Source organism: Sinohyriopsis cumingii, chromosome 18, assembly GCF_028554795.1.
Source record: "Sinohyriopsis cumingii isolate HCF-2022 chromosome 18, ASM2855479v2, whole genome shotgun sequence".
Classification (NCBI taxonomy): domain Eukaryota; kingdom Metazoa; phylum Mollusca; class Bivalvia; order Unionida; family Unionidae; genus Sinohyriopsis; species Sinohyriopsis cumingii.
The window spans coordinates 53733886-53758836 of NC_142978.1; the positions used below are offsets into that span (position 1 = coordinate 53733886).

Here is a 24951-nt window from a genome sequence, read left to right on the forward strand (position 1 = left end):
ATTTTTTTTAATCCAATCTTTATTGGGTTAGACATATATCGTCAGAACCCATAATTAATACCCTAATAATATATACTGATCTGGAGAGGTAAATATAGAATAACTTGCCACCGGAAAGCCGCACTGTAGGCTAATGTTAACCTGTATATTCAACTCCAATATATATATATATATATATGTATATATATATATATATATATATATATATATATATATATATATATATATATATATATATATATATATATATATATATATATATATATATATCCCCAATTAATAATGCTGAGGCTCTCTCCCAATAAAAAAAAATAGAAAAGTTGTTTGGGAAAATTGGGACTTAACTGGGCATGCTATTGCTCCTATCCGGACTACAACTATTGGACTCGTTACGGGTAACATCTGTGTACACAAGTCTAATAGCGACAGTATGTACACATTACGAGTTAGTCTAGTGTTCGTGATGGAGAAAGACGTGGGACGGGGGCAGAAGGAATGACAACCGGGGTAGTAGGGATAATTTTAGCAAACATGGCATGGCGTGAATTCAAATGTTTTCGTCTGATCATCAGCCAGGATTACTTTGCGTTTTAGTAAGTCTGCCACCAGCTGGATAAATATATTTGGTTAACGCAACCCAATCGATCCAATACTTCCCTGTTGCTAATTTATTCTTACCACAATTCTGTATGTATCAGTTAAGCGTAAGTTTCAAAACCCGTTCTACCGGTTTTTGCTCTCTGAGTATGAAAAATCCATATACAGGCAGTATTTGTATGTACTGTAAAAACTGTAAAGGTGATAGCTGTCAGTAAAATATCTCTCTCTCTCTCTGTCTGTTTTTTTTTCTTCTTTTTTTTTCTTCTTCTTTTTCTTCTTCTTAATAAATCACATTGGGACGTGGCTTTGTCATGTCTATTGTGGTAAATGTTTATTTTTTATTGTCTATTGTGTGTCACAACAGACAATTGCATGATCACCATCTGCGTTACTTTTCGGGTAATACATGTTAATTCCTATATCTCAATATTTACACTACAGAAATTCTCAAACAATATCTGATCCACAATCATAGAATTACGTACCCATTAAGCACGAAACTTGACATCCAACTGTTAACGGTCTATAATGACAACCGGCACCTTCTGTTATATTTATTGTTAAGCACAACTAAAGAGATCTTGATTTGAACTCCTGATTTGTTTATGTACTCAGTTTTTCACGTATTTGTATTGTTAATAATTTAATAATTTCAAGCTGCAGCTATCGATTTAATAAAGTTTTACCTTGATATTACGAGAAAGTTAAACAGTTTATGCTGTACAATTTTTAGGCAAATTTATTGTTATGAGGATTATGTATAAGTTTAGTTTTTATGGCTGAGTTTGTCAATTTCATAAATGAAGACATTAATAATAATAATAATAATAATAATAATAATATTATTATTATTATTATTATTATTAAATGAAAACAGACAGTCGAATAGACAAATATACAGATAAGGAGCAGTTCTGCAATAGTTACATATTTTTTGGCAACTATAATGACCTCTTATCGCAAAAATGAACATATCAGTTATTCAGTTCATTATTTTCTTTTTTCCTTCTTCGCTTCTATTTTTATATTTAAGACAGACTAACACTGGCTTCTATGATCCAAACTTTTAGCTGGTTTACATTATATCCTTATTCACTACGGCATACTTGAATAGGTGTTTTTGTCAAAACCTATTCAATATAAACCTCAACTACTTCTTCCTTCTCGTTCATATATTCCTTACCGGTTGGTAATGAAATTCTTCGGACATGGCAGTTAGGCCTGTATATGTGCTGCTCATTTCCTTACTACTGTATGGTAAGTATACATGTTTTTATTAATAATATTGTTTTGTACAGGGAACATTTGCCAACGTACACTCAGTAGGATATGCTTCAAAATGTCAGGATCCCCTAGCTTCAACAGTCAGGGCCGTAGAGAGCGATCACGGGCCCTGGCGTAAGACACACCTGCGCCTCTCCATGTTCTTGTTCAAACAAAATATTTTCTTTTATAAAATTAGAAAGTGTTGTTCGCCATATCCCCGGTTGCCCTACCCCCCCCCCCCCCCCGTCGGCCCTTCCAACATTAACACACGTTAGTGCCAATAGATATACAAGAAATGTACATTTATTGCGTAAGTTGATTAATTCTTAATTCAGTGCGTTTTGAAAGTATGAATGAATTGAATTATGATACCAGTCCTAACGAGTACACAGCGAACAGCATGCTCACAATATACACAAAGCAAAAACTGGACAATAGAAGCATCTATTGGCAAAGATCACTAAAAAGAATAAGGGAAAACGAAACCGGCCTATGGCATGTATGCCTATGGAAAGGACTACAACAACCCCCATTATCTTAATTTTTTGGAAGGAAAACCAGGGATCCTGATAAGTACTACCCTATCCTAATTATAGGGAAATAGATAAATCCATTTCAAAAATATATCTAAGTAAACTTTTGAATCTAAATTCTTTTTGAGTTTTTATGAAATACTCCCAATTACAGACCTTAGGGGGATACAAAAACATACATAATCCTTTGCAAACGTTTGACTAAATCGGCGGGGAACACCTGAACAGTTACTATCTAATATAGATATGAGCCTGAAAGGGGCACACATATAATGGTAAGGGGTAATTTGTGATACTTATTCTCTGTTGTTATATATCTACATCGACAGCAAGGTGGAAATTAATTAAATTAAAGCGTTTTGTTTTTTTGGTGACCATGAGCATGGGGAAGGATATTACTGGCTCCCGCACATTGAGTCCCTTTGATAAGTGGTAGCGCTGTAATGCAGGAAATTTTCAAATTGTCATATTTCCAAAAGTATTGCTAGCAGGCAGATGCATCAGGTGTGTGACAATTTTAAATTATGCAAAATACTCAAGACACGGACACATTAAATTAATAGGTAAAACTAATTTCATGATTTTATTATTTATTATCCTTATCCACTTTGTAGAGTACCTCTTGAAACTAATTTTATGATTTTATTATTTATTATCCCTATCCACTTTGTAGAGTACCGCTTCATACAAATGCAGTTCATTAAATGAAGCATGGTTTTATCTGCTGCATGTTGCGAAGTCGTGTCGCTTAAACTTAATGTCAGAACTGGCTGACCATACCAATATTTACAGAAATTAATTATAAATTGTGTAAATAATTTTAGACGATGAAGAATTTAGCTTTTGAAGAACATAATCCAAAACTCTAAGCAGACAACAATATTATGAAAATATCGATAAGAAATTGATTTGATTTTTTTATAAAGAGAAAGATTCATTCCTTAGATATTTATATTCGCAAGATTCCTTCAATTTTTTTTAAAATCTCGTTTCAAAGTGAGAGTGGAATTTTAGTCGATGACAAGTGTCCAAGAGGCTGTAGAAGGCATACGACAAATTGCATGCGGACTTCATCTCTTTCATAATTTAATATAAATACAGATGCATACTTCATATGCAGATATGAAACTTAGGAAAATGAATAAAATCTTGATTTTAGATTTAGGCATAACTACTTGCATTTCGATCTTTCCCAGAAGTGGATGCTGAAAGGGAGTAAGTCAGTAAGGAAGAATAAAGAGAAATTATTAGAAGATTGATTGATTGTTTTTTTTTTAACGGCGCATCAGCACTCTTAGGCTATTTAGCGCCAAACAAAGTGTTACTTGTATAATCTTTTAAAACTTATAAAAGGTTCTACATCGACCAGCGATATAAAAGAACAAATGGTTGAAATTAAAAACGGTAAGATGGTAACGGTGCAAAATAAAGCTTCCCGATCAACGGGAGATGTAAAAAAGATGAATAGGTATTAAAATGGGACGGAATGTATATTGCATAAAACTGCACAAGGTGATAGCATAAAAGTTAGAGTTTAGAGTAAATATTTACGGCTTTCAAGAACTCGATAATACGAGTGATGTTTATATTATCAAAAAGTTCTTTCATATCATGCACAACGTAATAACGATCGCGCGTAGGTTGTAGGTCAAAGCACTCTATCATAAAGTGCTTGACAGTGAATGGTTCATTGCAAGAAACGCACTCTGGTGGGTCTTCACCTTTTAGTATGTGGGTGTGGGTGATATAAGTATGACCAATTCGGATTCTTGCAATGACTACCTCCTCCCTACGAATGGTTCTGTAGGAAGGAGTCCATTCTCCTAGAGTTGGTTTGATTGCATGAAGTTTGTTATTTACAGCATCATTCCATGATGCCTGCCACTTCTGACGTAAGAACTTTCTGATACAAGGTTTAAAATCTGTATATGGTATTTTAAAATCAGATGGTTCTTGAGAAAGGGCCATTTTAGCAGCGCGATCTGCTTTTTCGTTACCTTTAATACCAATGTGGCTAGGTAACCAACAGTATATTATATTGTGGGAGACACTCAGCTCGGTATTTTTTACGAGTATGTTTTTCAATAATGGGTTCTCCAGTTTTCTATTGTGTAGTGACTGAAGTACTGATAGCGAGTCGGAGAAGATGATACAGTTTGAAATACGATTCTTTTCTATATGTTGCAGAGCAAGGTCTATTGCTCTGATTTCGGCTGTAAAAATTGATGCTCCATTTGGTAAGCGAACTTGCGTTGTGTGATTTCCACAAACAAAGGCTGCAGCAGCCTTTTCCTCATCCTTTGATCCATCAGTGTAAATTCTCGTGTAGTTTTTAAATTCGGTGAGGAGTTCATGGTAAGAGTTATTAGAAGAGACACCGTGTGGAAAGAACTGCTTTGGTACAGAATTGTAATCGAATGTAATTTTACTGAAGAGAACTTTATGCATATCGCCACAAAATCAAACCACGCATATGCGTACCCATTATGCATATATATAAGGACTTGTAAAACTGCCACTATGGTTTAACTGTAACGTTGAGATTTTGTGTATAGTTTCAAAACCTACGATTATTATTGTGATGGATGCTTTTTAAACAACAGATTGTTTTGTAGAATTTTCTATGCCAGTAAGTGAAATATAGAAGTAGCGACAGTAAATGTTTCCGATGAATTGAATCAATCAGTTAGAGATGATATACTTGATATACTGCAGTTAGATAATGTTACATGGAACATTCAGAGGGAGGGCCCTTGGTATGTGGAATTTTTGGTGCACATTGATCCAAATACCAACTTGACCTACCTGTTCCATTTTTTTTCCTTCAAACACTAGTGTTCTTGTTATTATGCTTTATTATTTTAATTTACGCGAAACATTTTGATTTAATGAGACCTGTATGTAAAAGAATAACCACCATGCAAAATGTTCTTCAATTTAAGATTGTTCAGTGTTTCAATTCAGCAGGAAAATTTAAAATTATTATAACATAATCCATAAAGCTGTCATCCAAGTATTATGCCGATTATAATTGTTTTCTATGAAGAGACCACTCTATTATAATTTTAATATCTTCATATAATATTTTTCGGTATGTAATAAGATAAGGTAGAGGAGTATATAATCATGTTTTTGGAAAAAAATATTATTTGTTCTTTAAGATCTGAGTAAAACCATTTGAATAAATATATTCCAGCCTAAATGAAATACTGGACACAATAATGGTACAAAGCCTTTGCTCAGATCTTACAGCACGAATGAATAATTTCTAAATAAACAAGATTATATAGTCATATACTTCACCTCAGGTCTCGATTATAGTTTTTGCATAAATCCCCGTTTACCAGTTTGTCTTACGCCCTTCCCCTCACCGATTTCAATAATGAAAATCTTAAATGTGATAACAAGTGCACATAACTTAGTCAATTCATTCACTGATTTATCATTTCTAACCTAACTGTGACCTAAGTGGCCCTAACACTGGCATCTTTGCGTGGTTCATGCTTAACGGAGTTTCCATACTAACACGAAGCCATTTTCTTTCGATAACAGAGTGACGTAGTTCATCATATTCAGTAACTGCCGGATAATTCCTTAAATTACCATAAGGTTGAGAGTTTAGAGTTATATCCCTTAGCACGCATGTACATAGAAACTACACGTCCTGTTAAATCCACGAGAAAGGCAAATGTATAGTTTTATTTGTTTTCCTTTGCTTGATTCGACGTTGGTAAATATTATAAGCAGACTACGTAGTATTTTCCGTCTATATACATTCATGTGTAGTCGTATATTCACTCCCTTCGCTGAAAATAGACTTGTCCAGGAACTGGAAATGACTGGCGAGCAGAGTGTTCTTTTACAATGAAAACTTCCGTATCGTATGAAACGCACGGACGATAACTGTGTTAGGTCCCCTCCTCCTCTCCCTGTCATAATCAGGTTTGAAACTATAAATCAATCAATGAACTAATTTCTGCGCTTCTTTTATCTCATTTGTGCTTCTTTTGCTAAAAATCCAATGGTAGTGATGGTTACAAACACACGGGGAGGAAAATTCAGACTATAACGTTTTTTTCATTTATTAAAAACAAACTATTGCCTGATGGAAAATTTCATTCAGGAAGGTTTCAATCGTTTACAAGATAATATCTCAGTTAGAATTAGAAAGTCTGTTGCTACAATTATAATATAAAAATGTGGTAAACAACAGGTAGGCACGGCATTTCTTTTTTCCTGGACTCAGACTGAGATAAACATGTTGTTTAAAAAACCCAAATCATTGATCCATATCAGGTAGAAATGAATTTGATCTTAGACAAGGTCAGATCGAAAATAAAATTATCCATAGCATATAACAAATAAAAAACTATTAAACAATATGCGTATGAATTAATGGTTTTGTACTACCTCAAAACTTCATCAGGCAGAATTTATAATTACATACTGAAATGGGTATATAGAGGGTGGTTAAAATGGACAAGCAACTTTATTCGTTAATTGTAAGTGATTTAAGAATTAAAGAAAACAAAAACAGTATGTCTTCGAGACTGATAATGAAAAAGAGTTAAGACACCAAGGTCAAGAAACCAATGAGAGACATATAGAAAAAAGGAATAATCTGTGGATGAAAAGAGAAATGGGTAAGGATACGTAGCAAGCTAAATTAGCAACTATACCTTAAATTCCAAAAATATTACAGATACAAATGTTTATTATTACATTACATGAATCATGCTGCTCATTGTTTCCACTTTTGTAGATTTTAGGGACTTTCCAATGTACAGCCAAGGGCACAAAAGTGGTACCGTAAGCTACGTTAGTCTTTGGGTATTTAGAAGACACTTTATGATGATTGGTGAGACAGTTATACAATTATTATTGGGAATTATTTTGAGAAAGAACTGGAAGACATAGTTGTGAGAACTGTTTCATAATACAGAATACACATCTGTATGCAAGAATTCTTACATGAACTTACTAACTCACATTCTGCTATATCATTCACAAACGTGAGTGACCTCACCCCATTTTCATGCTTTGTGCTGAAATGTTTAGCAAACACACAAATGCGCAGAACTATTTTAACTTCAAATCTAGTCTTATAAAAGATATAAAAGCGAACATTTAAAAAAAAAAATCTTGCATCGAGAGTTATACCAATTTGTAAAGTAAAGCATACACTTTTTCTAGATTATATCAGTAACCTAATTGGAACTAAGGTAATCAAGATACTGAGCGTAATCTCCGATCGACGACAAAAAACGATCTCCAGATTCCATGGTCTAAAACCAACAATTACAAAAGCTCATTCATTGTATCTGCACCTACCGTAATGAATTCTTTACCCCTGAGGATACGTTATTCATATTCCCTTGCTTCCTTTAAAATATCATTAAATAAATTGTGTCTTGACCAACTGGAATGGCATATTAAAGTCTCTTAATCGAAAACTTGATCATTATGTAAATAAATAATATATCCAGGTCTTATTCGATATATGTATGTATATACATAGGGCAGGTTATGCTGAAATGTATGTACCTGTGTATAGAATGCCGTTCATATATGTATATGTTTAAAAGTATAGTCACATAATATTCATTCATGACAAATATGTACCAATGAGTGTGCGATGATGCCTAATTCTGTGTATGATTTTTATATATATTAATTTCTTTTCTTTATTTTCTTTGTTACTTTTACCATAACCAGTTACATAAATTGAGGACCACATGGCAGATGGATCGGTCATGACCAAATCTGTTATCCTCGTTAAAGAAAGTTGTTTATTATTATAATTCTTCTTCTTCTTCTTCTTCTTCTTCTTCTTATTATTATTATTATTATTATTATTAAACACAAAAGCAAAGAGTCACTCACTGACGTTATTATACTCGTAGACAAAACTACCAAGAGGAAATTATCAAGCTATGAATATTTAAAGCGAAGTTTGAATTCACTGGTTAAAGAGGCCAAGTAGCCCAACTGTGGTACAAATATATATATATATATATATATATATATATATATATATATATATATATATATATATATATATATATATATATATATATATATATATATATATATATATATATATATATAGTGTGTGTGTGTGTGTGTGTGTGTGTGTGTGTGTGATAATGTAGTATAATAGGAGCAAAACTCATTTAAGTTTTAAAATGATAAGATTTTTAAAGTTAAATAAGGAGTGAATTGCAGTTTTAAGATAATGACTGACGCTTGAATGTCTGTGCTTTTTACATAGATCAGACCAAACATGAAATAACAAAGAGAATTGTGGCATATTTCAAAGAAGAACAAACGATTTAAATATATTCAATGTCATTGAACTTCCGGATAACTGGTTAGGAGGAAACTTCAGAATCCTCCCTTCATATAAATTATTTATTTATGATTAATAGTTGACCTAAAACAATGCTTAATCCACTTCGGATGTTAATGAGGTAGGAATGAGTAATTTTGATTAATATAAATTTAACATTAATATAAACATCTAATACACAATAATAGAACCAAGAGGCAGGTCAATCTCCATTCTAAACCATTTGAAGTTGTCAGCAATACCAGGAATTTCTAAGTGAAAACTTAATGTTCTTCTCTCAGATACCAATAAACATGTGTACTTCCCATACTAATGATCTGATTATTGATTCTTTAATTACAGCGAAATAATACCTACATATGATGTTGTCTATAAAATAAATGTTACTAATCAGGTATACCATGAAGTTGATTTTGGAAGAAAGTCAGTTACAAAATACTGATGTACATAACATATAATCATTGAGGAAAGCCAACAAACAATACAAATTGACTAACATAACAATTTGTACATTTACAACTGGACCAAATTGAGTGCATTTCCGTCCCGTTTGCTCTGTTTTGTGTAGGTTAGAACTGCAAATGGTTTTCAAAGGCTATGTCACTGTAACTGAATTAGGTATCATCTTTTAATTTATACTATAATTTTTATTCGAGCCATTGAGACAATGAAGTTATATTTTATATCCTTTAAGTAATTGGTTGTACATGCATACATACAACGTTAATTGCTTGTTGGGTTTTACTTTATCATTATGCGTAAGTTCAAGCTCCTAGACGCAACAGTCGCTCTAGCAGAGAGAGAGAGAGAGAGAGAGAGACAGACAGAGAGACAGAGACAGTGAGGTGGGGGCCGGAAAGAGATTTCAAGCAACCTTGACAGTATCAATCGCAGGTCACACTTAGAAGCAGATCGGATATTTGACCCTATGAATAAGATTTTGCCACAACCTGGTCTCATGGTAGCCATGATCCTGCAGAAAGCCCTTCAATTGATTTAATTGGGGTTCTGGTCTGATTAATATTTGGAGTGATTTATGAATTCATCTGTACAGTATGGTAAAATAAATATGTCCCTTTCGACTCAGATAAAAAGCATATAGTCCAAAGATAGACATCTTGCTCACATGTTGATGATCTGTGCAACTACATTTTAGCTCGAAAGAGTAAATCTCCAAGTATTCCTTGGAAACACTGTATGTTATGTCTACCTGTGTTTACTGATGGATTTCCTACACCTGTATCTGTCATGCCATGCAAAGAAGTTGTTCACGTATAATTCATACTACTACAAGCCTGTATTATTATTCATTCGCTATAGTTTCATCGTGCTATCTTTTGTAGTTACTGTTATTAGTTTTCTGTGCTGATAATGTTAATAACATCTTGCTGTATACTCCCTGATGCCTTTAATGAGAAGTCAAAGAAGAATGAAGGCCTGAGAAACACATTTCTGCTTATTTTTGTGTATATTCACTCTATATGGGTTTACTCCGAGATTTTTCGCACTTTAATCTTCCAAAATGCATTGCTTTCAGATAAACCATACTATATATGATCTCACTATTTGTTTTTATTTTATAGGGAAGGAATAATTAACTGTTAAGAAGAACAATATACAACAATAGTTATGTTCTGTGTCCAAGAACTGCGTTTACAGTGTGCATGAGATAATCAGTTTATATACTGCATCGTTTGATATTTCAGAACATGTTTCTGGAGACTACTGCCAAAATGAAAATAAGCCAAGTAAGTGCTAATAACTCTATTCTCTTTTTACGGATCACATTAAACAAAAGACTTAAAAAGTTATATAGCTTAGTAGCGACAATTGTTTCCAAAATATATATTCAGTTAGGTATTAGAAGTTGGAATTATTAAACTAGCAGGTATTCTGGCATTAATATCCATACAATTGCTGCTATAACTGTATTGTACGGTAGGTCGTTAAACTGATATAATGTCAAATAAATATAGGTTATTAACTATGTATGTGAAACACTTGGACATACATCATATGGGAGGAAATACTCGACCGTATGAACGTTTTCTAGGCCACATGAACGTGGAAAAAGTATTTCTCAATGCTTAGTCAATCAAGTCATTTTTATTGGATACTTTAAAACCACTAATTGATCCGTCTTTATTTTAATGGAATAAAAAAGTTGAAACAAAAAGAAATGTTATCGTTTTATTTAATATCTTTCTTGCCGTTCATGAATGATTTAAATATGAGCACCGCGAAGTAACACTGCTACAGAATTGCGCGCGTATATGGCTAATACTTCGTAAGCAGTGAAATAAACAGTTAACACCAATATATCAGCAGTGAACAAATCTATGTTTGTCATCGAGGGTGAAATTTTTGTAGCCAGATTAACATAAAGAAGTACTGATATTTAAAACAAAACAGAAACAAACGAATGCTTTAAGCAAAGGAGGTAATACATTAATGCATAGTGAAGGTACAGCTATGAAAAGGTTTCCAGGGAAGATCACTTGAAGGTGACATTTATATGTGACTTGATCCTTTTTCGATGTTGCTTTCGTAGTGGATAACAGTACTTGCGCCTGGTAGATTTGAATAATAAAGGTCTGTTTGGAATTAAAACAAATGTTACTTTCCTTTACGCATAGTTTTGTCTACGCTGCGACTTTCGTTACGTCTTGTCAACTGCATAACTTTGGATGGCTGGACTAGGGCTTTGGAGAGTGTAGCAACTTGTTTGTCGGAAGTGTGATTCTAATTCTAATCTTTTGTAGCCGCAACCATTAGCATACCTAAGGTATTGTGGCCCATCGGTCTAAAATAATAATAATGATGTAGATTCATTGTAGAATCGTTTTTCTTTTATAAGTCCAGAATACAAGAGCGTTATTCCGAATAAATAAGATGCATTGAATCACAAAGTTGTTGATTGATTTATTTGTCCCCAGTGTTAGTTTTATTCTCTCTGTATATCGGTCTCTTTCTCAATCTTTGTAGTACTAAGAATAGCAATTTGTGATCGCTAGTAGCTGTTTTCAATATCCCTTTTCCTTGCATTTTAAGTCTTTGGATATATATATATATATATATATATATATATATATATATATATATATATATATATATATATATATATATATATATATATATATATATTCTTTACTGAATCGGGTGATAGCGACTTATGTTCCCTATTTAATTTGGGTGGCAATTCCAGCTATTGTATAGAAACAGAAATACAAAACGTCATCGTTGCTGCGTGGTTTCTCTGGACCATTGTAGCAAGATACGGGCGACAATCCCTGAGAAGACGAGCACAGAGGATTTTCGCTTGTGTCATAAGACGATGTCTCTAGACCTATGAACATGGTAAAAGTTAAGTCAAACCGATCAAAGGAAGAGATTGAAACAGAGAGAGAGACAGAGAGAGGGAAGTAGTATAAGGGGTGAGATTAGCGACAATGGTAATTAGCATTAAAAACACCCCCTGGGTAAGATTAGCGACAATGGAAATTTAACATTAACCACCCTGGGTAAGATTAGCGACAATGGAAATTTAACATGGGCAAAAAACCCTGGGTAAGATTAGCGACAATGGAATTTAACATTGGAGAAAGGAAAAAAAAGGAAATATTGAGATTAGCGACAAAGGCATTCGAACAATGGAAAAAAAATATCGATTCTAGGGACAAAGGCAATTGAACATGGGGAATAGAGTTTGGGTCTGTCTAGGGACAAGGGGAATTGAACATGGGAATAGAGTTTGGGTTTATCTAGGGACAAAGGGGAATTGAACATGTTAGAAAAAAAAACTACTTTAGGGACAAGGGGAATTGAACATGGGATTTTTTTTAAAAAAAAATTATAAAGGGGTAGGCAATTGAAAGGCTATCTCTTTTCGAGAAATGTGGGTGGCCCTGAAAAGGGCCTTTGGATTTATGTTAATATTAATGTTAACATAGACGGCATCTGTCACATCTTCTTCTTCTTAAACTCCTTCTAACTGCAGGTCCATACACAAGTACCCTCTTGAGGCATCCTTGTCTTTCTATGTAAACTCTTCTCATCCATAGACTAGTATCTGTCCTATCAACAACAGTCCACTTGGACCGGACATACATGAGCATGTCCGTCCTAAACATCATTGAAGACACAAGGCTGGATGATTCAACTGTGGTCCACATCGTGAGGCGACGAGAACAGGTGAATCAATGCAGTGAACTGCGCTTATTTATAGGTAGAGGAAGGATTGAGACGGATTGAGTTCATTCACCAATCCGAACACGCGTTACAAAATTCAGTCAGTCCGCATCCAATCCGAAGAGAGCAGTCTGTGACGCCATGTGGTCTATATAGATTCGCTAGCGCCTGTGTGCTGTGAATCTATGCGACAGTGATTCAACATGACGGAAACTCAGAAAACGATCCATTGGGGTGCACCAGCAATGGAGACCGCCCAAGGGAACCCGGACTTACTTTCAGAAGAGGTACATTGGGATTTTGTGGATTTTCTTACCTCGCAAGAATTTGTTCCGGAACCTTCGTCTCATTCTTCATTACCGCAAGTGGAGAATTTTAGACAGAGACAGAAAGAAGAACTGGAGAAATTTATGCAACGACAAAAGGAAGCGGAACAAGCTTTTCTCCTACAGCAACAGCAACAGCAACAAGAAGAGGTAAGAAAAAAAACAACAAGAAGAAGAAGTAGCAGCAAAGAAACAAGAGGGTGAAAATCAAACGGCTACGGTACTGTTGGACATTTTAGCGGAGTTAAGAAGTCTGAAACAAATGTATCAGAGTTCTTTATCACGACCGAAGAGAATACGACCTTCCCGACCTAAACACGCCAACCCTGTGACTAAGCCTATCGTACCACCCTTAGTGATTTCAACCCAATCATCATCAGAAGTAGGCCTCGGCCGTGGCAAAGGCTAAAGACAGTTAAAGTTGATTGCTTAAACTCACCCCTACACCAAAAAAGGCCCTTTTCAGGGCCACCCACTTCTCTCGAAAAGAGATAGCCTTTCAATTTGCCAAAAACTCAAAAATCAACAAAAAAAAACATTTTACCCTTATAGTACATGTCTGTGTATGAGTGCGTGAGTGTAGCTTCTTATTTTAAAATCAAAACTCAAAGACACTTACCTTATATAATTAATGTATTCTTTTCTCCATAGTTACAATCCAATTCACAATTCACAACAGAACACTTTATAAACTACATTCACTTCTTCTGTTTCTTTTTTTACTCTCTCTTTTTTTTTCAATTTCTTCACCGTCACAGTCTTTTCCTCCTCTTCCTCCTCGCTTTCTTCCCTTCTTCTTTTCTTCACCTGGCTGCTTTCTTCCTCTGAAGAATCTCTCTCTTCTTCTGAAGAATCCCTCTTTTCTTCCGACTCCTCTTGTTTCTTTTTTGGGCAATCTGGAGACCAATGTCCTTTTTCTTGACAATAATAACAGGTATCTTGATTTTTGTCTTTTCTAGCCCCTGTTTTTGTTCTTTTTTGACGGTCTGGACACTCTGAAGACCAATGCCCTTTCTTCTGACAGATATAGCAAGTATCTTGACTTTTATCTCGAAAGGAAGGAGAGTAGTCCGTCGGCTGGTCTGAAGAGAATTTTCTAATGACCCCTCGCAAAGCTCTGATGAAACGTTCCATCTGGGTAGTCTCTTCCATCGTTGTGCTCGGTTTGAGAGTGAAATGAATAGTGAAAGGACAAGACACACACCCTTTTTATATACGCTGGTTTGCCATGACTATAAATTAGTCTATGGTGTTTAAACTTGAGTCATTTGACGTTTTGCACTCAAGATGAAACGATCCTATTCATTCGAGAAGAAAGAAGAAGAAGAAAGTAAGAGGCAGAAACGTGATCTATCGCCTCGTACCAGAGCTGAAGTCTTGGCACAAATTCATGCCAGTGATTTTGAAGAGGACATGAGTGAACCAGAATCCGAACCCTCTAAACAAAGTTCACCACTCTTAGTCAACCCTGAAAAGTACTATTTCATTCGAGAGACGGAAAAGCGCTCCTCTAGAAAATTTAGAACCACGACTTACACCTACACAGTGAAGTTTAAAGATTTCAAGTCCGACGTACCAATGGAGAAAGCAAAGGGGTTTATCACCGAGATGTGGGATTCTTTGCTCACCGCACTCAAGCGACAATGTCAACCCAAAGAAGACGATCGCTTGACACTATCCATAGATCACGACAGCTTGAAATCCTCTGTTTGGATCGAGTTTAGCAGACCCGCAGAACTAACCCCTTCCAAAGTCATGGACAAAATTCAACACGTACAACAATCTAATGACCAGTTTGACATCACCGATGGTAAAGCCACACTGAAAATGGCCCACGTCTCTCTTCCTCAAGGGACCGGACAACGCAATAAGGTGTTATTGGTGAACGACCTTCGCAACACCAAAGAGAGTCTCGTCCAAATTCACAATTCTCAAGACCAGATGTGTTTAGCCCGAGCCATCGTGGTGGGACGAACCTATGCCAACAAGAACGACACGGTAGAATGGAAAAGAGCCTGGAAAACTATTCAACGATCCGACCGAGCCAAACAACGAAACGAAGCAGAACTCCTGTTACAACAAGCCGGACTGTCCAAAGACACACCCTGTGGCATTCCTGAGATGCAGAAATTGCAAGATGTCCTAGCTCCACTCTACACCTTGAAAGTGCACCCTCAAGAAATGAGCGGACCTCTGTTGTTTCGAGGGAAAGACTTTAAGGACGGAAAATACATTCATGTCTATTATCACGATGACCATTTCGATACCATTACCACTATCACTGGATTCCTGTGATACAGTTATTACTGTAAGAAATGTGACTATGGCTATAAGAATCGAGAGCAACACAAACATTGCGGATGGAAATGCCCAGGATGTTTGGCCTCTCCACCCTGTCTGAGCGAAGGACAAGAAAGAGTACAATGTCCTGCTTGTCTGCGCACGTTTTCCAGCCCTGCCTGTTACCAACAACATCTGAAGACGCAAGGTTCACAGCAGAAATGTGCTTGTCAACTGCTGAGATTGTGCCCTACGTGTCGAAAAGGCCTACGTACCAATAATACCAAGGCACACGTATGATCAGGAAAGAAAAAATGTCCCATTTGTCATCACATCGTGGACTTGGAACACCAATGCTACGTGCAAAAATACCAACCCCAACCAGAGAAAGAGGACGGTCACAAGAAGAAAGGCAATTTCATCTTTTTCGATTTCGAATGCATGCAAGAGACTGGCATTCACATTCCTAATTTCTGCGTGGCTCATCGAGCGTGCGAGAAGTGCACTCAAGAACCTATCTTCAGTCATTGCCCTCACTGCAGCAAGATTCCCGGAGGGCGTGAAAAAATCTTTCGAGGACCGAACACGTTAGCCGATTTTGCCCAATGGGTCTTAGATCCCATCGACAAGACGTGGAGCCAAGAGGACATCGAACGTTACGGAGATTGTCATCGTCATGCCACGGTGATGGCTCACAATTTCTCCGGATACGATGGACAGTTTCTTTTGAGGTACTATACGGAACATGGCACCGAACGTCCTAAAGTCACTTTGAACGGAGCCAAAATCATTTTCATGCAAGTGCAGTTTAAAGATTCGATGAGTTACTTGGCCATGCCTTTGAGTCGAATGCCTAAAACGTTTGGAATGACAGAAATGGCTAAAGGTTATTTTCCTCACTTTTTCAATACGGAAGCCAACCAACACGCCGTTCTACCCCATTTGCCTGAGGCTCACTATTACGACCCCGACAACATGCGTACCGAACAACGAGAAGCTTTCTACGCTTGGTACCAAACTCACGACTCAGACCTTTTCGACTTTCGGGAAGAAATGCTAAAGTATTGTCGTTCTGACGTGGACATTTTACGGCGTTGCTGTGGAAAATTTCGAGAACTGTTCATGGAACACGGAGGGGTCGATCCTTTGAAAGAAGCTTGCACCATTGCCAAAGCGTGTTCCTTAGTGTATCGACAACGATTCATGCCTGAAAACACCGTGGCTGTCATCAGTCCTCAAACGACCCACTATGTCAAACGTCAATACTCGGTCAAAGCCCTACGTTGGTTACATTACTTGTGCGACAAGGAAGACAAATGGATTCAGCATGCCCGCAACGGAGGAGGCGAAAAGACCATCGGAACGTATTCGGTCGATGGCTGGGACTTAGAAAACCTGAAGATCGTGTACGAGTTTAACGGTTGCTTATTTCACGGATGTCCCGTCTGTTACCCTGATCGTAGCACTAAAAATCAGTTTTTACAACGAACCATGGAAGACTTGTACGAGGACACTTGTCAGCGACGCCTAAAGTTAGAACAGCAAGGATACCAAGTGGTGGAAATGTGGGAACACGAGTACGATCACCATATGAAAACCGATCCCGAGTTTAAACGTGCCGTGGAAAGTTTCAAGCTGATGGACCCCATAAACCCGAGGGATAGTTTGTACGGAGGAAGAACCAATGCCACCTGTTTGCTGTACCAAGCCGACGAAGAGAAAGGAGAAGAAATCAAATACTTGGACGTGTGTTCGCTGTATCCTTACGTGTGCAAATATTGTCCCTTTCCTGCAGGGCACCCACAATTGTTCACGGAACACATCGACCTGAAAAACATTCGACAATACGAAGGCTTGATCAAGTGTAAAGTTTTGCCTCCCACGAACCTATACCATCCCGTCTTACCTCACCATTGTCAAGGCAAACTGATGTTTCCATTGTGCCGTACTTGTGCCGAAACGTGCAACCAAGACCAACCTTGTCAGCACACCCAGGAAGAACGTGCCTTGACGGTAACCTGGATCAGCGTAGAATTGTTCAAAGCTCTGGACATGGGATACCAACTGTTAGAAGTGTACGAAATTTGCCACTTTCCCAAGACACAACAATACAACAAGGGTGACCCCAGTCAGAAAGGCATTTTCGCCGACTACGTGGATGCCTTTTTGAAACTGAAGCAAGAAGCCAGCGGCTATCCTTCCTGGTGTCACACTTCCGAAGACGAAAAGACATTCAAAGAGAAATACTATGAACAAGAAGGCATCTCTTTAGACCACATCGAGAAAAACGAAGGCAGGCGGTCGTTTGCCAAAGTGACGTTAAATTGCTTGTGGGGTAAAATGGCACAACGACCGTGTTTACCCAAGACGGAATATTTGACAGAACCTTCCCGCTACCTTCAGATGATTCACGACAAAACCAAATACATGAAACACGTGGACGTCGTTCGCGAGGATTTGATCTTGGTCAGTTACGAAGAAGATCTGGACTTTGTACAAGACGACCCCTTTGGAAATGTCATTATTGCGGCTTACGTGACAGCTCATGCTCGCTTAAAATTGTACGAAGCTTTAGAACTGTTAGGGGAACGTGTCCTGTACTTTGACACGGACAGCTGCATTTACATCCATCACCCGAGTCAACAGCACCCTGACATCGAAGGAGACCGTTTAGGAGCCTGGACAGACGAACATCCCGACGACAAGATTCTAAGTTTCGTCAGTGGTGGTCCCAAAAATTACGGCTACGAATACCGGGACCCACAAGGAGAATTGCACACGACGTGTAAAGTGAAAGGATTGACTCTGAATTATCGTACCAGTCGTGTGGTGAACTTTGGGGTATTGAAAGAAGCCTTGCAATCGGGAGAGGATGCAAACTTTAAAGTGACCACCTATCAACCGAACAAAATTGTACGTTTACCCACTCACCACATCGTTAGTCGACCCTTGGAAAAAGTCTATCAAATCGTGTACCAGAAGCGAGTGCGACTTCCCAATCATTTCACCTTACCGTATGGACACGTCGGTATTGGTCTGTATATAAAAAGGAACCCTAGGCAAGATCGATAGTTCATTGTGACTACCAGGACCGAGCGAACAAGATGAATACTTTCAGAGAAACACAAAACAAGTTTAGACAGGCACAATTCAAGTGTGGGGCTTCTGAAGTGGAATGCGATTGTGAGCCTTGCGACTTTTCAACCTGTGTTAGTGACGGTGCCAGAAGAACCCGTCACCCAGGACGGGACTGTCGTGGACAGGCCTGAAAGACCCTTTCGGGAGGACAATTGTGTGACCTTACCCCCTACTATAGAACTGGTTAGAACATTACCCAAAACATGTTGTGCAGACATTTGTGTTTATTCCACGCTAATGGTTATCATGCGCCTTTTATCCTTATACTTAAGCCTTTGGCTTTTATGTATTTTGTCTTTCGTATTCATGTTTGAAACATTCAACAAACGTGTTCTGAAAAAAAGTATATAAACTCTTGTCTTGTTTGCTTTCGTGTCACAAGTGACATTTCTCACACTATGGCTACCTCTGCTGTCTCTGCTCCCTCTTCCTCTACTGTCAAAGTCATCGACGAACACTTAGATCGTGCCAGTTGGGAGGCTTTGTATCTTAGCCATCACTTTAACATGCTCATTGCTGGACCTAGCGGTTCAGGCAAAACCGAATTCGTCAAACGTTTGATCGAACATAAACATCATTTAATCGATCGGCCACCTCAACGGATCGTGTGGTGTTACAAAGAGTGGCAATCGGCGTACAGCCTCTTGCGAGAAAGTCAAGGCGATTCCATCGTGTTTGTGGAAGGCATTCCTAAAGAAGACGACGGCATCGTCTCTGACTCCCGTCTAACCCATTTGGTCATTTTTGACGACATGTTAGGAGAAGACGAAGAAGAAATTAAACTGTGGTTCACGCGCAAAGGGCATCACCGTAATGCCAGTGTCGTTTACATCACCCAAAATTTGTTTCAACAAAGTAAAGCCCATCGCACCATCAGTCTCAATGCGCATTACGTGGTCTTGTTTAAAAGCCCTCGAGATAAATCGCAAGTGCAAGTCTTAGCCAAACAGTTAGGGACACCTTGGCTGACTCAGGCGTACGACGATGCCACTCAAACTCCACACGCCTATTTACTCGTCGATTTGAAACCTACGACCCCCGAGGATTTGCGATTTCGTACCCACTTGTTTCACCATTTGTGCAAAGACGGAGGGCCTGTCCTGTACACGTCTCCGTCCTCGACTTCATTTCACTCCACAAAAAAAATCTATAAAAACCTCAGACCCTTTTCGTCTGTCTCACACAGTGTCAACATGACGTCCCTTCAGTCGCATCTTCCCGTCAAATTGATTCGTGCCTTGTATGGCATCAGTCGAGAAAAAGATCCACAAATACGAGCTCGTGTCTTAGAAGCTAGTCTCAAAGAAGTCTTACGATGGTTCACGGTGACGGCACGTCAATTACTCCAAGGAATCATTCAGATTTCTCATCAAACCAAACGCTTTTTCGATCGAAACAAAGTCGCTTTGGTCCAACTGGCCGATCTCCGCATCGACACTCAAACCAAAAAACAAATCATTTTGAAACCTGGAGGGAGCGGTACTCTAGGAGGGGTCATCATTCGCTCTCTCTTAAGATGGGATCCTAATGCCCCCAAACTTCTCCCCAAGAAAAAAGTCCAACGAAGCCCCAAGAAGAAGAAAAAGACCAGGTCCCCAAGAAGAACTTCTCCAGTGGCGGGACCCTCCTCTGACCAGACACCACCCCAGAAAAAGAAAAGAAGCCCCCAGAAAAAGAAACAGAGAAAAAGTCCCCAGAAAAAGAAAAGTCCACAGAAGAAAACTAGTCGCAAGAGAGGCACTTCGGCCAGGACGCAACTTTACACTCGCAAACCACGACCTGCCATGGCGGTGACCGCATATCCGGCAGCCTCACGTTCATCCACTTCTCCGTTGATGACACCAAGAACTGAAGAGTACTTGGAGACGTTGATCACACCAAGAACTTCTCCGTTGATGACCCCAAAAATTACTTCCCCAGTGGCAGGACCCTCCAATTTAGTGGCAGTGGCTGCTGCTCACAAAGTACCTTCTCCCAAAATCAAAGTTCAAGAAAGATCAGGCATGTTACAAAGTTTACTGGATTTGTCCAAGCAGGAACTGGCTCGATTTAGTCCGTTACGTACCCCTGCACGACGTGTCATGCCTGTCCTCAAATTGATACGACGTAAAGACAATCAGTGGCGACGCGTTCCAGTATAAAAAAGGTGTGTGACCAAGTAGGGTATCAGTGTTTTTTGGTGCTCCTGAAGACTCAAAGATGTCACCCTCCAGAAAACCCCAAGGAAAGAAAAGAAAAGGACTACCACCACGTTTAATCAAACATGGGGACATGTTATCTGTCCTGTCCAAAGCTTCTCCACCTCTACAAAAAAAACTCATTTAATCGGCCTCCAAAGAGGTCATCGATACCGTGTGCGAATGTTGTTTGAACGTCTTGAAAGGCACGATCCCTTTGTCCAAACACCAGAAACAATGCTTAAGCAAACATCGTCACGTTCTTCGCCAAATGGTTCAAAAGAAAATTCCGATTCGTCAAAAAAAGAAGATGTTGGTCCAACGTGGAGGCATTTTACCTCTCTTGTTAGGCCCCTTACTGAAAGGAGTCTTGGGAACCATGTTGGGAGGACTGGTGGGAGCAAGATGAAAAGGCCCTCGGAAGTCCCAAGATTTCAGAATCGACCCCTGACAACCCCATGGAAGGACGAAAACTAGCTTTAGTGCCTTACAAACGATGGATGGAATACCATCAGTGGCAAGAACAATGCACCCCGCATTTACCTCCCAATCCCAATTTGAGCGAGATGTCCCAGTTACAACACGAATTGCAGTCCTTGATGGATCGCCAAGATTTGTCCGAAACAGAAAAATCGCAAAAGTACGGTCAACTCTTGCAACGACTGCAACTCTTTCACCAGAAAGCTTTAAACGAAACAGCTCTACCCACTCTGAAAGATTTTAAGACCTTGATGAAAAGTCCAGCACCATCACCAGTACCAGTACCAGTACCAGTACCACCACTACCAGTGCCCAAGACAGAAAAAGGAGAAGAAGAAGAAGGGTTTCAAACTCCACCAGAAAAAGTACGCAAGTTAACAACACCACCTACCTCCAGAATTGGATGGATTAAAAAGATGATGGCCACCCCTTCTTCATCACAAGAGAAAGAGAAAGTGAAGACAGAAGTGAAACAAGAACCGATATCCCCCGCTCAGACATCCTTCTCTTCGACACCTATTGCCGGTCGCACACGCAAAGCATTGCAATCCAAGAAAGTACCCCAAGAGAAAAAGAGTAGCATCCTCCAAGAGTGGGTGTCTTATTAACACACCAATCAACACAAAAAAATAAAAAATGGAAAAAGTCTTAGCCAGCATTTACTACGATCCCTCGCATCCTGCAGGTTACGCAGGAGTTCAAAAATTGTATCGTGCTGCCAAAACGCGACTGAAACGTCTCCGTTTACCTCAAGTGCAACGATGGTTACAAGAACAAGCTACCTACACTTTACACAAACCCATTCGACGCAAGTTTTCCAGAAGTCGCACCCGAGTGGAAGGCATCGATCATCAATGGCAAGCCGATTTAGCCGATGTCTCTCATTTGGCCAGCTACAATCGTGGCTACAAATATTTGTTTTGTATCATCGACGTCTTTTCCAAATTTGCCTGGGTTGTACCCTTGACTTCCAAATTGAGCAGCGAGTAAGTGCGAGCCCTGCAACGGGTGTTGAAACAAATCGGTCGTCACCCTCTTCGATGGCAAACGGACAAAGGTGCCGAATTTCTGAACCAAGCTTTCCAAAAAGAATTAAAGAAACGCGACATTCATTTTTTTACCACCGAGAATCCCGAAACCAAAGCCAGCATCGTGGAACGTTTTCAACGCACATTGAAAGAACGCATGTGGAAATATTTTACGCATCACCACACTCTGAAGTACATCGACATCTTACCGCACCTGGTGCAAGCGTACAACCAATCTTACCATCGAAGCATCCGACGTGCCCCGCAAGACGTGACTCCCGACAACGAAGTGTTGGTGTTTGAGCGTCTGTTTGGTACGTCCCCGACGAGGGCTGTCCCCAAGAAAAGTGGAGAGTTGGCCGTAGGAGATTGGGTGCGCATTGGCAAAACCAAACGCACTTTCGACAAAGGTTACTTACCTAACTGGACGACCGAATTGTTTCGCGTCACTGGACGAGTGCATGGTCGTCATCCTGCCGTCTATAAATTGGAAGACATGAATGGAGAAGTGCTCAAAGGAACGTTTTATTTGCCCGAGTTACAACGTGTGACCAAAAAGGAAGACGACGTGTACGACATCGAAAGCATTCTCGAACACAGAACCCGTAAAGTGGGCAAACGACGTGTCAAAGAAGTCAAAGTACGTTGGAAAGGATATCCACCCAGTTTTGATTCTTGGATTGACGCTTCGCAAGTCATCGACTATAAAAAGAAGTGACCATCATGCCCTTTCACACAGACGCAGCTACGTCAACCACTCCTCCTTCACCTAGTTCTTCTGTGCAAGATTTACAAAAACAACCCTTGTGGGTGTGGTGTGGAGAACGTGTGCCTAAAACGCAAATCGTCTTTTTCTGCCAAATCTTCGTGGTGTATTGTGTCATCGGGGCAGCCATTGCCAATTTTGAGTTTGCAACAAGGAGACAAACAATTGTGGACCATTTTATTGAGCAGTTGCATCGGTTACCTGCTTCCTAATCCCTCCCTGAAATTCTCCTCGAACGGGAACCACGGGAACCTTGTGTCCAGTGCCAGTGCCAGTCACCACTCCAACAACAATCACAACCAGAACCCCATTTTGGGCGGAGAGACGCCTCTGACATCCACTAACCCCTCGGACAGCCACAGAACTCTGGAATTATGAGTCACGAAAACCAATTTTACTTAACCTTACCCAGTTACAGTTACATGGAGGTGTTTCCCCACAACACGTTGTGCTGTTACACGGCTAAATTACCTCAAGCCATCCAGTTAGATCACGAAGCCCATTGGGAAGTGGCTTTAGTAGAAATGATTCACCCTACACAAATCCAAAACATCACCGAAAAGCAAAACACTTTTGAGGTCGAAATCCTGAACCAACAATTACAAGAAGCCATGAATGACATCGGGTTTTCAGGGGACACAAGACCATGCAACAATTCACCCTTCAATATCTACACCTTGAAAATTCCGGCAGGGTTTTATTTTAGTGGTCAACATTTGGTGGACACCATTACTTCCAGGTTCGAGTTAGCCTTTGGCAAAGCCCTGAACAGAGTCAAAACAGTGTCACCCTGGAGTACCATAAAGTGGCTCGTCGCTTACTGATGAAATTTCAGGATACCCAAACGTTGTCCATCAGTTTTAATCGTGACTTGTTTGATATTTTAGGTGGAGACACAAAAATGGCTCCACATTTTAAACCGAAGATCAACAGCAATACGGAATTTTACAAGTTTTTTCGATTCCCTATAGAACTGAACCAAGGACTGAATTTGATGTTCGTGTACTCCGATGTGGTGGAGTATAACGTGGTGGGACACACCTCTGTGCCGTTACTGAGTGTCATTCCTTTCAAAGTGGATAGTACCACGACCAGTGACCAGGAAGGTGAAAACACTTATCACGTCCACCGGGAATTTGTGCATCCTCATTATTTGCCTGTCAGCAAGTCGTATTTGGACACGGTCAACATTGCTATAAAAGGAGATTTGGGACAAAATATTCCATTCACCAAAGGAAAAGTCACGGTGAAACTCCATTTTCGAAAACGGTTCTCTCACGACTCGTAAGTCATGTATCCAGTTTATCGAGGGGTTGCTCGACAGCGAGGACACGGTTTAGGAGATATGTTAAAATCGGCCTTTCGTTCGGTGGCCCCAGTGTTGAAACCGATGGTGACACGCGGATTGCACGCCTTGAAAGATGCGGCACTGACGCAAGGCAAAGAATTTCTCCAAAATGTCATCATCGACAAACAAAACCCTAAAGAAGCCTTCATGAGGGCAGGCAAAAATGTCTTGCTGAAAACAGGCAAAGACCTTTTGGGCCGACGCGAAACACCTATAAATGCCCTGCACGCTACCGAGTCAGGCATTCAGCAAAGACAAGGCAGAAAGAGACGACGAAGAAAACACCCTTTCACCAGACTTCAAGCTAGATTATTGAGACACAGCAACAAAAAAAAAATGATGCACCGAGAGTCTTGCGCCTGTTCCAAGACGGAACTGGATCTGTTTGCCATGCCACCCACCATGATGACCATGCAAGAATCCCAATGGGTGGAATTTCATCCCGTCTCCTCATTGACCGATTCCGCTCCCA

The 24951-nt window shown here is 39.2% G+C and overlaps 1 protein-coding gene across 1 annotated transcript in view; it reads left to right on the plus strand.

The window, feature by feature from the left end:
* The first annotated feature begins 1722 nt into the window (after positions 1-1722).
* LOC149776662 (uncharacterized) overlaps positions 1723-24951 on the plus strand; it is an 82839-nt gene continuing 59610 nt past the window's right edge. The window contains exons 1-2 of the mRNA XM_089941202.1: positions 1723-1857; positions 10455-10496. Of these exons, the coding sequence (XP_089797328.1) occupies positions 1809-1857; positions 10455-10496 (91 nt within the window). The 5' untranslated portion in view covers positions 1723-1808. The remainder of the gene's footprint in view (positions 1858-10454; positions 10497-24951) is intronic.